Genomic DNA, 13605 nt, shown 5'->3' with positions numbered 1-13605 from the left:
AGCAGGTAGATGGCGCTGCTGAGTCCTGGGGTACATCTATATAGGGGGTGGAGCTCGCCGCTCCTGTACTCATACATGTACCAGACAGTCAGCAGGTAGATGGCACTGCTGAGTCCTGGGGTACATCTATATAGGGGGTGGAGCTCACCGCTCCTGCACTCATACATGTACCAGACAGTCAGTTGGTAGATGGCGCTGCTGAGTCCTGGGGTACATCTATATAGGGGGTGGAGCTCGCCGCTCCTGCACTCATACATGTACCAGACAGTCAGCAGGTAGATGGCGCTGCTGAGTCCTGGGGTACATCTATATAGGGGGTGGAGCTCGCCGCTCCTGCACTCATACATGTACCAGACAGTCAGCAGGTAGATGGCACTGCTGAGTCCTGGGGTACATCTATATAGGGGGTGGAGCTCCTGCACTCATACATGTACCAGACAGTCAGCAGGTAGATGGCGCTGCTGAGTCCTGGGGTACATCTATATAGGGGGTGGAGCTCCTGCACTCATACATGTACCAGACAGTCAGCAGGTAGATGGCGCTGCTGAGTCCTGGGGTACATCTATATAGGGGGTGGAGCTCCTGCACTCATACATGTACCAGACAGTCAGCAGGTAGATGGCGCTGCTGAGTCCTGGGGCACATCTATATAGGGGGTGGAGCTCACCGCTCCTGTACTCATACATGTACCAGACAGTCAGCAGGTAGATGGCGCTGCTGAGTCCTGGGGTACATCTATATAGGGGGTGGAGCTCCCCGCTCCTGCACTCATACATGTACCAGACAGTCAGCAGGTAGATGGCGCTGCTGAGTCCTGGGGTACATCTACATAGGGGGTGGAGCTCCTGCACTCATACATGTACCAGACAGTCAGCAGGTAGATGGCGCTGCTGAGTCCTGGGGTACATCTATATAGGGGGTGGAGCTCCTGTACTCATACATGTACCAGACAGTCAGCAGGTAGATGGCGCTGCTGAGTCCTGGGGTACATGTATATAGGGGGTGGAGCTCCTGCACTCATACATGTAGCAGACAGTCAGCAGGTAGATGGCGCTGCTGAGTCCTGGGGTACATCTATATAGGGGGTGGAGCTCCTGCACTCATACATGTACCAGACAGTCAGCAGGTAGATGGCGCTGCTGAGTCCTGGGGTACATCTATATAGGGGGTGGAGCTCGCCGCTCCTGTACTCATACATGTACCAGACAGTCAGCAGGTAGATGGCGATGCTGAGTCCTGGGGCACATCTATATAGGGGGTGGAGCTCACCGCTCCTGCACTCATACATGTACCAGACAGTCAGCAGGTAGATGGCGCTGCTGAGTCCTGGGGTACATCTATATAGGGGGTGGAGCTCACCGCTCCTGCACTCATACATGTACCAGACAGTCAGCAGGTAGATGGCGCTGCTGAGTCCTGGGGTACATCTATATAGGGGGTGGATCTCCTGCACTCATACATGTACCAGACAGTCAGCAGGTAGATGGCGCTGCTGAGTCCTGGGGTACATCTATATAGGGGGTGGAGCTCGCCGCTCCTGTACTCATACATGTACTAGACAGTCAGCAGGTAGATGGCGCTGCTGAGTCCTGGGGTACATCTATATAGGGGGTGGAGCTCCTGCACTCATACATGTACCAGACAGTCAGCAGGTAGATGGCGCTGCTGAGTCCTGGGGTACATCTATATAGGGGGTGGAGCTCCTGCACTCATACATGTACCAGACAGTCAGCAGGTAGATGGCGCTGCTGAGTCCTGGGGTACATCTATATAGGGGGTGGAGCTCACCGCTCCTGCACTCATACATGTACCAGACAGTCAGCAGGTAGATGGCGCTGCTGAGTCCTGGGGTACATCTATATAGGGGGTGGAGCTCCTGCACTCATACATGTACCAGACAGTCAGCAGGTAGATGGCGCTGCTGAGTCCTGGGGTACATCTATATAGGGGGTGGAGCTCGCCGCTCCTGCACTCATACATGTAGCAGACAGTCAGCAGGTAGATGGCGCTGCTCAGTCCTGGGGTACATCTATATAGGGGGTGGAGCTCCTGCACTCATACATGTACCAGACAGTCAGCAGGTAGATGGCGCTGCTGAGTCCTGGGGTACAGCTATATAGGGGGTGGAGCTCACCGCTCCTGTACTCATACATGTACCAGACAGTCAGCAGGTAGATGGCGCTGCTGAGTCCTGGGGTACATCTATATAGGGGGTGGAGCTCACCGCCCCTGCACTCATACATGTACCAGACAGTCAGCAGGTAGATGGCGCTGCTGAGTCCTGGGGTACATCTATATAGGGGGTGGAGCTCCCCGCTCCTGCACTCATACATGTACCAGACAGTCAGCAGGTAGATGGCGCTGCTGAGTCCTGGGGTACATCTATATAGGGGGTGGAGCTCCTGCACTCATACATGTAGCAGACAGTCAGCAGGTAGATGGCGCTGCTGAGTCCTGGGGTACATCTATATAGGGGGTGGAGCTCACCGCTCCTGTACTCATACATGTACCAGACAGTCAGCAGGTAGATGGTGCTGCTGAGTCCTGGGGTACATCTATATAGGGGGTGGAGCTCCTGCACTCATACATGTACCAGACAGTCAGCAGGTAGATGGCGCTGCTGAGTCCTGGGGTACATCTATATAGGGGGTGGAGCTCACTGCTCCTGTACTCATACATGTACAAGACAGTCAGCAGGTAGATGGCGCTGCTGAGTCCTGGGGTACATGTATATAGGGGGTGGAGCTCACTGCTCCTGCACTCATACATGTACCAGACAGTCAGCAGGTAGATGGCGCTGCTGAGTCCTGGGGCACATCTATATAGGGGGTGGAGCTCCTGCACTCATACATGTACCAGACAGTCAGCAGGTAGATGGCGCTGCTGAGTCCTGGGGTACATCTATATAGGGGGTGGAGCTCGCCGCTCCTGCACTCATACATGTACCAGACAGTCAGCAGGTAGATGGCGCTGCTGAGTCCTGGGGTACATCTATATAGGGGGTGGAGCTCACTGCTCCTGCACTCATACATGTACCAGACAGTCAGCAGGTAGATGGCACTGCTGAGTCCTGGGGCACATCTATATAGGGGGTGGAGCTCCTGTACTCATACATGTACCAGACAGTCAGCAGGTAGATGGCGCTGCTGAGTCCTGGGGTACATCTATATAGGGGGTGGAGCTCCTGTACTCATACATGTACCAGACAGTCAGCAGGTAGATGGCGCTGCTGAGTCCTGGGGTACATCTATATAGGGGGTGGAGCTCACCGCTCCTTATGTTGATCTGTTAGATCTTCCTCCTGTATTTCTGATGTATTGGACTGAATTGTGACCTCTGACCAATCAGGGAGAAGATGTGACTGATATTAAAGCGGAGGCTGAAGAAGAGAGGATGAGGGGCCGTCACCTGTGTAAGAGGGAAGTGGAGGAGGAGATTCCAGGAGGTGTTACCACAGGTTCGGTATAGTGAATGGAGGAGATGGGTTTTTTAGGGTCCACCTCAGGATTACATTACCGCTCTAGGAAGTCTAGTTGTGCACATAGGAGTTCGAGATGTTCCAATACATCTAGAGAACCATTGTAGCGGCCTCCATCCTACAGTCCATAGTAACAGCCACAGCAGATGCAGGAAACATGCCATGACATAGGGATTTAATCATACGAAACCAGGCCGGAATACCAGACAAGGCTGTGACAGATATTTCAGTCTTCTCAAATCCTGGTTTATCCTATTAATATTATAAATGTGAAAGTTTGTGAGTTTGGATGTTTGTGGGTTTGTGTGTTCGGATGTTTGTTAGTCAATCACGCAAAACCCGCTTGACCGATTTGGCTGAAATTTTCCACAAACATAGTTAATACACCCCATTGCGCAATAGGCTACTTTTCGTCACAATAGCGCACATACGTTTTTCCCAGGACCCCCACAAACCCCAAACTCACATCACTATCTCTGCAATCTCACACACTTTGGACCATAGCAAGCCCCAAAATTCATATTATCCCCTACAGCAGAGGTCAGCAACCCCTGGCACACATGCCAAGAGTGGCACTCCTGCCATATTTCACTGGCACACCAGCAGCACAGGACCTGCAAGAGTTACATGAAGTCTCTGCTAGAGCTGAGGCATAAGGACACTCCCCTTTGCGAGATGTGCAGGAAACCCAGGGGGTGGAGCTTAATCGCTCAGGTCTCTGCCTGCTATAGTGAGAGCTCCTGCCGAAGCTGCTAGCAAACTGAATGTAAGAAACACACAGCTCCCTTCCTTTACTTCCTATTCTCATTAATGTGAGCCATGGGGTTATTAGTTTAGTGTTAGTAACTCCATGTGCCTCACATTAATAGGAATAAACCCCATCATGTCCCTCATATTAACCCCTGTGTGCCTCACATTAATAGGAATAACCCCATCATGTCCCTCATATTAACCCCTGTGTACCTCACATTAATAGGAATAACCCCATCATGTCCCTCATATTAACCCCTGTGTGCCTCACATTAATAGGAATAACCCCATCATGTCCCTCATATTAACCCCTGTGTGCCCCATATAAAGGTTACTAATATGGGAGACATATGGAGGGACTAATAAAAGACCTCAGTAATGAAGATACTTAATTATTACCTCCAAGTCTCTCACATATCAGTAACTAGAGATGAGCGAGTATTGTTGGGATCAGCCGATCCGAACAGCACGCTCCATAGAAATGAATGGATGCACCTGGTACTTCTGCTTGGACGTAGCCGGCGCGCTTAACCCTCCGCGTGCCGGCTACGTCCATTCATTTCTATGCGAGCGTGCTGTTCGGATCGGCTGATCCCAACAGTACTCGCTCATCTCTATCAGTAACTCTTACACTGGGGTTAATGTGAGGGACATGATGGGGTTAATTGCTATTAATAAGAGGCACATGGAGTTACTGAACTGTCATGCACAGGGCCAGACTTTATGTTGCTTACTCAAAAGTATCCTGTGCCCAAAACTTACATGTACTGGCGGAAAATAACAAATCATACAATGTCGTATATCGAAGTATATTAACCTGAAATACCTCTGTCCCAAAGACACTATGTACAGTTTATACCAACACCGTATATATAGCGGCTGAAATACAAATTACATTCAACACAAAAGTCTCATGTGCTCTCAGAATTACAGCAACAACAAGATACACAGTTACATTTCATATCCCATACCTTATACACAGTACGAAAACCTTACCCGCGCCTGTATATACCCACTTCTACAATCACCGCAGACGAAGTCGCGGGTACCAGCTAGTGTAATATAAGAGATGACAGAGTATAGAGCGGAGGCCCCGGCCGGGCGTAGAGCGGAGGCCCCGGCCGGGCGTAGAGCGGAGGCCCCGGCCGGGCGTAGAGCGGAGGCCCCGGCCGGGCGTAGAGCGGAGCCCCCGGCCGGGCGTAGAGCGGAGCCCCCGGCCGGGCGTAGAGCGGAGCCCCCGGCCGGGCGTAGAGCGGAGCCCCCGGCCGGGCGTAGAGCAGAAGCCCGGGCCGTGTCACTGCTTCATGTTATACACAGCTTTATACAGTTGGAATAACACCGGATGCTTTCGGTCTCAGTGCATGGCTTCTACTTCTCCTTTCTGGATACACTATTTAGTTTGGTACTTAAAGGAGCGCTATCATTGGGAAAAGTCATTTTTAGATAAGCACATCCTTGCATAGGCTATTCCACACCACCTTTAGTATGTAAATCTCCTCAGTAGATTTTGGGTTAGTCCGTTTTTAGCAATATGCTAATGAGCTTCCACCGTATACCGGAAGTGTCTACTCTATGTGTATGTATAGCAGAGGCTGCTGTGCTGATAGAGCAGGCTGTGATCACAGACACTTCCGGTGCACGGTGTTAGCTCATTAACATATGAATAAAAACGGATTTATTCAAAATTTACTGCGGCAATTTACATACACAAGATGCATGTGGAATTGTCTTTCTAAAGGCTATGCAAGGATGTGCGTATCTAAAAATGACTTTCCCAATGATAGAGCCCCTTTAAAAAATAAAAAACATCAAAAAATGCATGTGTGTTTTCAGCCTAATAGGAATGTCTACTTTTACTTTTTAAAGTGATAAAAACCATTTTCATCCTCTCAGGAAATCCCGATAAGGAGCCCGAGGGAAAACTCTTGTATTGTATAAATTATAAAGGAGAAGAAGAAGATATCCTGCAATGCTCCCCGGGAGAAAACCTCATTACCCTCAATGTACATCCTGGACTTCACAGTACAGACCCATCCTACAATCCCCCGAATCCTAAAGACAGCGCATATCACAAATGGGACCAAAGCTTTCAGTGTGTGGACTGTGGAAAACAGTATGCACAAAGATCAAGTCTCTTTAGACACAGAAGAATTCACACAGTGGAGAATCCATATTCATGCTCACTGTGTGGGAAATGTTTTATAAATCGATCCCACCTTGTTATTCATCAGAGAATTCACACAGGAGAGAAGCCATATTCATGTTCAGAATGTGGGAAACGTTTTACAATTAAATCCCATCTTGTTATACACGGAAGAAGTCACACAGGAGAGAAGCCCTATCCATGTCTACAGTGTGGGAAATGCTTTACACAAAAATCACATCTTGTTAAACACGAGAAAAGTCACACAGGAGAGAAGCCATATTCATGCTCAGAATGCGGGAAATGTTTTAATACTAAAGCAATAGTTCGAGATCATCAGAGAATTCACACAGGGGAGAAACCATTTATATGTTCTGAATGTGGGAGATGCTTTACAGATAGATCAAGTCTTTTTAGACACAAGAGAGTTCACACAGGAGAGAAGCCGTATTCATGTTCAGAATGTGGCAAATGTTTTACGGATAAGTCTGGTCTTGTTATACATGGGAGAATTCACACGGGAGAGAAGCCATATTTATGTTCAGAATGTGGAAAGAGTTTTACGAATACATCAAATCTTGCTATACATGAGAAAACTCACACAGGAGAGAAGCCTTTCTCATGTTCAGAATGTGGCAAATGTTTTACTACTAAAACCAAATTTAAGGATCACCATCAGAAACATCACACGGGAAAGAAGCCATTTTCTTGTTCAGAATGTGGGGAAGGTTTTACCAAGAAGTCACATCTAAGAATTCATCAGAAGGGTCACACAGAGAAGAAACCATACTCTTGTTTGGAATGTGGGAAATGCTATAAGAGCAAAAAGAGATTTGTAACCCATCAGGTGATTCACAGACATTGAACGGCCAATAAGAGTTTATTTTGGATATTTCCAACACCTAAATTATATTTCTGTCAGGTCAGCTGTAACAAGGGGGGTCCACGGAGGAATATGTCTCCCCCCCCCCCTCGCAGCAGACTTTGTCACAAGTCCCAGACAAAATAACTGGGACAGGGGGATTTAGGTAAAGATGGCGTAAACTAATGTGAACCTAGCCTAAGGAAGAGAAGAAGAACCTACAAGAACCGAACCTAAGGAAGAGAAGAACCTACAAGAACCGAACCTAAGGAAGAGAAGAAGAACCTACAAGAACCGAACCTAAGGAAGAGAAGAAGAACCTACAAGAACCGAACCTAAGGAAGAGAAGAACCTACAAGAACCGAACCTAAGGAAGAGAAGAGCTGCTTTACTACCGAAGCTGCAAAGTGGAACGATGTATAACCATATACTGGAATCTTAAATTCTCCCATATTGAAGGACAGCCCAGAAGGACATAAAGAAAAAAAAAAAAAAGGGGACTTGAATCCTGGAAACTGCTACTTTGGCAAAAACAAGTGTTTATTAGAAGGTCTCGGTCAGACATATCTTGCACAGGTTTTTATAAGCCAAAACTAGAAATCAGTCAAAACTATGGAATATGCAAATCTGTTTTCCAGGATGTAATTAGGAAAACCTCTTTTTGCTGCCTCTAGGACATCCCTCTTACACATCAGGCATAGCTCAGACACCCTTATACCATGATGAGGAATTCCTGCCAAACTAGTACGGTATATCTGAAAAAGTCATGCCTGATGTTTAAAGAGGGGTCCTAGAGGCAGCAAAAAGAGGTTTTCCTAATTACATTCTGGAAAACAGATTGGAATATTCCCCAGAATCCCCCAGTGGAGCCTCAAAGTCTCCATACGCCTGCAAAGGCACTCTCCTTAAGGAGTTCTCTTAGTCTCTGACCCAAAAGACCCTATGGAAGGCATGGAAATTTGACAAAAATTGACATGTATGAATGAGGCCTTATTGTCCACTATCTTCTTATATTCCATGTACAGCCACCTTCATGCCCCACTCTTGATGGGACACAATAAAACTTTAACTTGACCATTTTCTCCACCCTTTTTCTTGGTAGCTTTCCTGGGATCTTTAGGTTCATGTTATAAGGTCTACTTGGAGCCAAGCTCTGCCAGATATTGTCACCTTATTCTCCAGCAGTCTCTGGCTTACATAGTGGATTCTCTGATGGTCTGCTGCCCTAATGCAGTCCCATATCTGAACATTTCCACCACTGGGCTCTCAGGTCAGCCATATCTTCTGCTCCTGTGGATAACTCTACTTCTTTCCATGGCAGTTATCTCAGGAGGCCTGCTATTGGCTTGGGTGTTGATGGGTAATCTGTATTCTTGTCCTAGATGGTTTTCTGGGTAGTAAAGTTTTTCTTCTGGCACAACCCAATGTAGTCTTCATTTTTTCAGTCTTGTAATGGTAGACAACAATAGTGGTGGAAACCTGAAGGTTAGGGTTAGAGACAGTCAGTGACCGTACCCATTAACACTAATGTAAACAACATGATGGACGCGGTCTCCCGCCCGTCCTCCGTCTCCCATCATTTAGGTTTAGTTTTCTGACTGAGAATAAGTTGTGCGCACTGGACATTTTCCTTTCTTTACAAAAATAACGGATGAAACACAAGAGACAGAAAAAGGGAGACAGAAGACGGCGTCCTTAATGGTTATTTTGTAACATTCTAGTCAATGGGAACAGACGCAGGAGGATGAGGAGGCTCCATCTATGTCTGTTGCTCTCATCCTATGACAGATGACAGTAACGGACATGTATAACAGTAGTGTGAACATAACCTTACTCCATCATGTTCTAGGTCTTCCACCACTGTATACAGAGATCTTGTTGTGCCTTGATGGATCAGAGTCGTTTTGGTGACACAAGAGGTGGGGGTGGGGTAAGTTATAGCTAATTGGTAGATTTCTTATTGTTAAACTTATGACACTTAAAAAACACTATTTACACTTATTTTTATAAAATTTTATTTTTGGGGTAAAAAAAATAAAAAATACATAAAGTAAAAACAACAAAATAACAACAAAACATGAACAAACTCAGAGGTCACTTTTTAAAGAGGACCTTTCACCACTTTTGGGCACATGCAGTGTTATATACTGCCAGAAAGCCGACAGTGCGCTGAGTTCAGCACACTGTCGGCTTTCCCGATCCGTGCCCGGAGTACAGAGCTTACGGTGCCGGTACCGTAGTGCTCTATGGTCAGAAGGGCGTTTCTGACCATTAGCCAGAGATGTCCTTCTGCCTCGCGGCGCCAATCGCGCTGTGCTGTGGAGCGAGGACGAACTCCGCTCCTGATAATGCTCGTCTATGGACGAGCTGTGTGAGCAGAGGGAGGGGGCGTTCCTCCCGGCTCCACAGCACAGCGCGATTGGCGCCGCGAGGCAGAAGGACGTCTCTGGCTAATGGTCAGAAACGCCCTTCTGACCATAGAGCACTACGGTACCGGCACCGTAAGCTCTGTACACCGGGCACAGATCGGGAAAGCCGACAGTGCGCTGAACTCAGCGCACTGTCGGCTTTCTGGCAGTATATAACACTGCATGTGCCCAAAAGTGCTGAAAGGTCCTCTTTAAAGGAATCGTATCATTCAAATGCATTTTTTTTTTTTATGACTAACACAACGGAATAGCTTTAAGAAAGTCTCTTCTTCTCCTACGTTTCCTTGTCTTCTCTGCGCCGCCGTTCGCATGAAATCCTGTTTTTTTTGTCTGTATGCAAATTAGTTCTCTCGCAGCACTGGGGGCAGGCCCAAGCGCTCAAACAGTACTGGGGGCGTCCCCAATGCTGCGAGAGAGCTCTCTCCAGCGTCGCCTCCATCTTCGTCAGCAACGGCCTGTTCATCATCTTCTGGTGCGCGGTGGGTAAAAATTCAACGCATGCGTAAGTCAGCTTTGCCAGCGGGCCTCGGCCATTTATTTTGTGGCCACTTACGTAAGCAGCCACAAAAAAAAGGGCCAACCGCATGTGAAGTTGGCTCTGCCCGAGGCCCGCTGGCACAGCCGACTTGCGCATGCGTTGAATTTCGACCCACCGCACGCCGAAAGAAGATGAAGAAGCCGTTGTTGACGAAGATGGAGGCGGCGCTGCAAAGAGTTCTCTTGCAGCATTAGGGCAGCCCCCAGTGCTGTCTGAGCGCTGGGGCCCGCCCCCAGTGCTGAGAGAGAGAACTCATTTGCATACAGCCAAAACCAGGATTTCAGGCGAATGGCGGCGCGGAGAAGACAACGAAACGTAGGAAATGAATAGCCTTTCTTAAAGGGATCCTATCATTTAAACATTTTTTTTTCTAGTTGACACGTCGGAATAGCCTTAAGAAAGGGTATTCGTCTCCTACCTTTATCAGTCGTCTCCGGCCCGCTGTTTGGTAGAAATACCAGGTTTTTACTGGTATGCAAATGAGTTCTTTCACAGGACTGTGGGCATCCCCAATGTTGCCAGAGAGCTCTCTCCAGCGATGCCTCCATCTTCAACAGCAACCACCTCTTCTGCGTCTTCTTCCAGCTGGGGTCACACTCCAGCGCCTGCGCAGTCTGCTCTGCCATTGGGACGCAGGCAAGAGCCGAGTGCACAGGCCGGCCGACAGCCATTTTTTTGGAGGCCGCTATGCGTGCATGCACAGTACACTCCTGTAGTGGTATGGAGAACAGTAGCGTACTGCGCATGCGCGTGTAGCGGCCTCCAAAAAAATGGCCGCCGGCCGGCCTGTGCACTCGGCTCTCGCCTGCGTCCCGATGGCAGAACCGACTGCGCAGGCGCCGGAGTGTGACCCCAGCTGGAAGAAGACGCAGAAGAGGTGGTTGCTGTTGAAGATGGAGGCATCGCTGGAGAGAGTTCTCTGGCAGCATTGGGGATGCCCCCAGTGCTGCAAAAGAATTCATTTGCATACCGGTAAAAACCAGTATTTCTACCGAACGGCGGGCCGGAGACGACTGATAAAGGTAGGAGACGAATAGCCTTTCTTAAGGCTATTCCGACGTGTCAGCTAGAAAAAAAAGTGTTTAAATGATAGGATTCCTTTAAGGCTATTCCGACGTGTTAGTCATAAAAAAAAATGTGTTTGAATGATAGGATCCCTTTAAATAATTGTACCCCTTCCCGACATCTGTAAGGGTAAGTTCACACGATGTAACGTTGAGTGTGATCTGGAACGTATACACGTGCCGGCAGATAACGCACTCAAAAAGCTCCCATGGATTTCAATGGGAGTTAGGAGCATATACACCGCATTATTTTGCGGCCGCAAGATCACGGTATGCTCCTATACGTGCCAGATCACGCTCAACGTTACATCGTGTGAACTTACCCTAATAGTACATGCTGAACCGTTAAAGATGGCGGCCATCATAGCCACTGGGTCTTATAACTGCTATAACTACATCCAGGTATATCCCACTATCCCCCATGTCCCTCCAGTGCCCCCCACATTACTAACAATCATCCTACTATCCCCCCAAGTCTCTCCAGTGTACCCCACATTACCAACAAGCACCCCACTAGCCCCCATGTCCCTCCAGTGTACCCCACATTACTAACAAGCACCGCACTATCCCCCATGTCCCTCCAGTGTACCCCACATTACCAACAAGCACCCCACTAGCCCCCATGTCCCTCCAGTGTACCCCACATTACTAACAAGCACCGCACTATCCCCCATGTCCCTCCAGTGTACCCCACATTACTAACAAGCACCGCACTATCCCCCATGTCCCTCCAGTGTACCCCACATTACTAACAAGCACCACACTATCCTCCATGTCCCTCCAGTGTACCCCACATTACTAACAAGCACCGCACTATCCCCCATGTCCCTCCAGTGTACCCCACATTACTAACAAGCACCGCACTATCCCCCATGTCCCTCCAGTGTACCCCACATTACTAACAAGCACCGCACTATCCCCCATGTCCCTCCAGTGTACCCCACATTACTAACAATCATCCTACTATCCCCCCATGTCCCTCCAGTGTACCCCACATTACTAACAAGCACCGCAATATCCCCCCCCCATCTCCCTCCAGTGTACCCCACATTACTAACAAGCACCGCACTATCCCCCATGTCCCTCCAGTGTATCCCACATTACTAACAAGCACCGCACTGTCCTCCATGTCCCTCCAGTGTACCCCACATTACTAACAAGCACCGCACTATCCCCCATGTCCCTCCAGTGTACCCCACATTACTAACAAGCATCGCACTATCCCCCATGTCCCTCCAGTGTACCCCACATTACTAACAAGCACCACACTATCCCCCATGTCCCTCCAGTGTACCCCACATTACTAACAAGCACCGCACTATCCTCCATGTCCCTCCAGTGTACCCCACATTACTAACAAGCACCGCACTATCCCCCATGTCCCTCCAGTGTACCCCACATTACTAACAAGTACCGAACTGTCCTCCATGTCCCTCCAGTGTACCCCACATTACTAACAAGCACCGCAATATCCCCCATGTCCCTCCAGTGTACCCCACATTACTAACAAGCACCGCACTATCCCCCATGTCCCTCCAGTGTACCCCACATTACTAACAATCATCCTACTATCCCCCCATGTCCCTCCAGTGTATCCCACATTACTAACAAGCACCGCACTATCCCCCATGTCCCTCCAGTGTACCCCACATTACTAACAAGCACCGCACTGTCCTCCATGTCCCTCCAGTGTACCCCACATTACTAACAAGCACCGCACTGTCCGCCATGTCCCTCCAGTGTATCCCACATTACTAACAAGCACCGCACTGTCCTCCATGTCCCTCCAGTGTACCCCACATTACTAACAAGCACCGCAATATCCCCCCCCATCTCCCTCCAGTGTACCCCACATTACTAACAAGCACCGCACTATCCCCCATGTCCCTCCAGTGTATCCCACATTACTAACAAGCACCGCACTGTCCTCCATGTCCCTCCAGTGTACCCCACATTACTAACAAGCACCGCACTATCCCCCCATGTCCCTCCAGTGTACCCCACATTACTAACAAGCACCACACTATCCCCCATGTCCCTCCAGTGTACCCCACATTACTAACAAGCACCGCACTATCCCCCATGTCCCTCCAGTGTACCCCACATTACTAACAAGCACCACACTATCCCCCATGTCCCTCCAGTGTACCCCACATTACTAACAAGCACTGCACTATCCCCCATGTCCCTCCAGTGTACCCCACATTACTAACAAGCACCGCACTGTCCTCCATGTCCCTCCAGTGTACCCCACATTACTAACAAGCACCGCAATATCCCCCCCCATCTCCCTCCAGTGTACCCCACATTACTAACAAGCACCGCACTATCCCCCATGTCC

General features: G+C 48.9%; 1 protein-coding gene across 1 annotated transcript in view; it reads left to right on the top strand.

Moving 5' to 3' along the window:
- The window catches only part of LOC142186988 (uncharacterized), a 74617-nt gene extending 65917 nt beyond the window's left edge, over positions 1-8700 (top strand). Inside the window, exons 11-12 of the mRNA XM_075261403.1 lie at positions 3349-3457; positions 6122-8700. Coding sequence (XP_075117504.1) covers positions 3349-3457; positions 6122-7236 — 1224 coding nt within the window. The 3' untranslated portion in view covers positions 7237-8700. The remainder of the gene's footprint in view (positions 1-3348; positions 3458-6121) is intronic.
- The last annotated feature ends 4905 nt before the right edge of the window (positions 8701-13605 follow it).

The sequence above is a fragment of the Leptodactylus fuscus genome, unplaced genomic scaffold (assembly GCF_031893055.1).
Source record: "Leptodactylus fuscus isolate aLepFus1 unplaced genomic scaffold, aLepFus1.hap2 HAP2_SCAFFOLD_126, whole genome shotgun sequence".
Lineage (NCBI taxonomy): Eukaryota > Metazoa > Chordata > Amphibia > Anura > Leptodactylidae > Leptodactylus > Leptodactylus fuscus.
The sequence above is the reverse complement of the archived record's forward strand: the minus strand, read 5'-3'. Positions and strand labels throughout refer to the sequence as shown.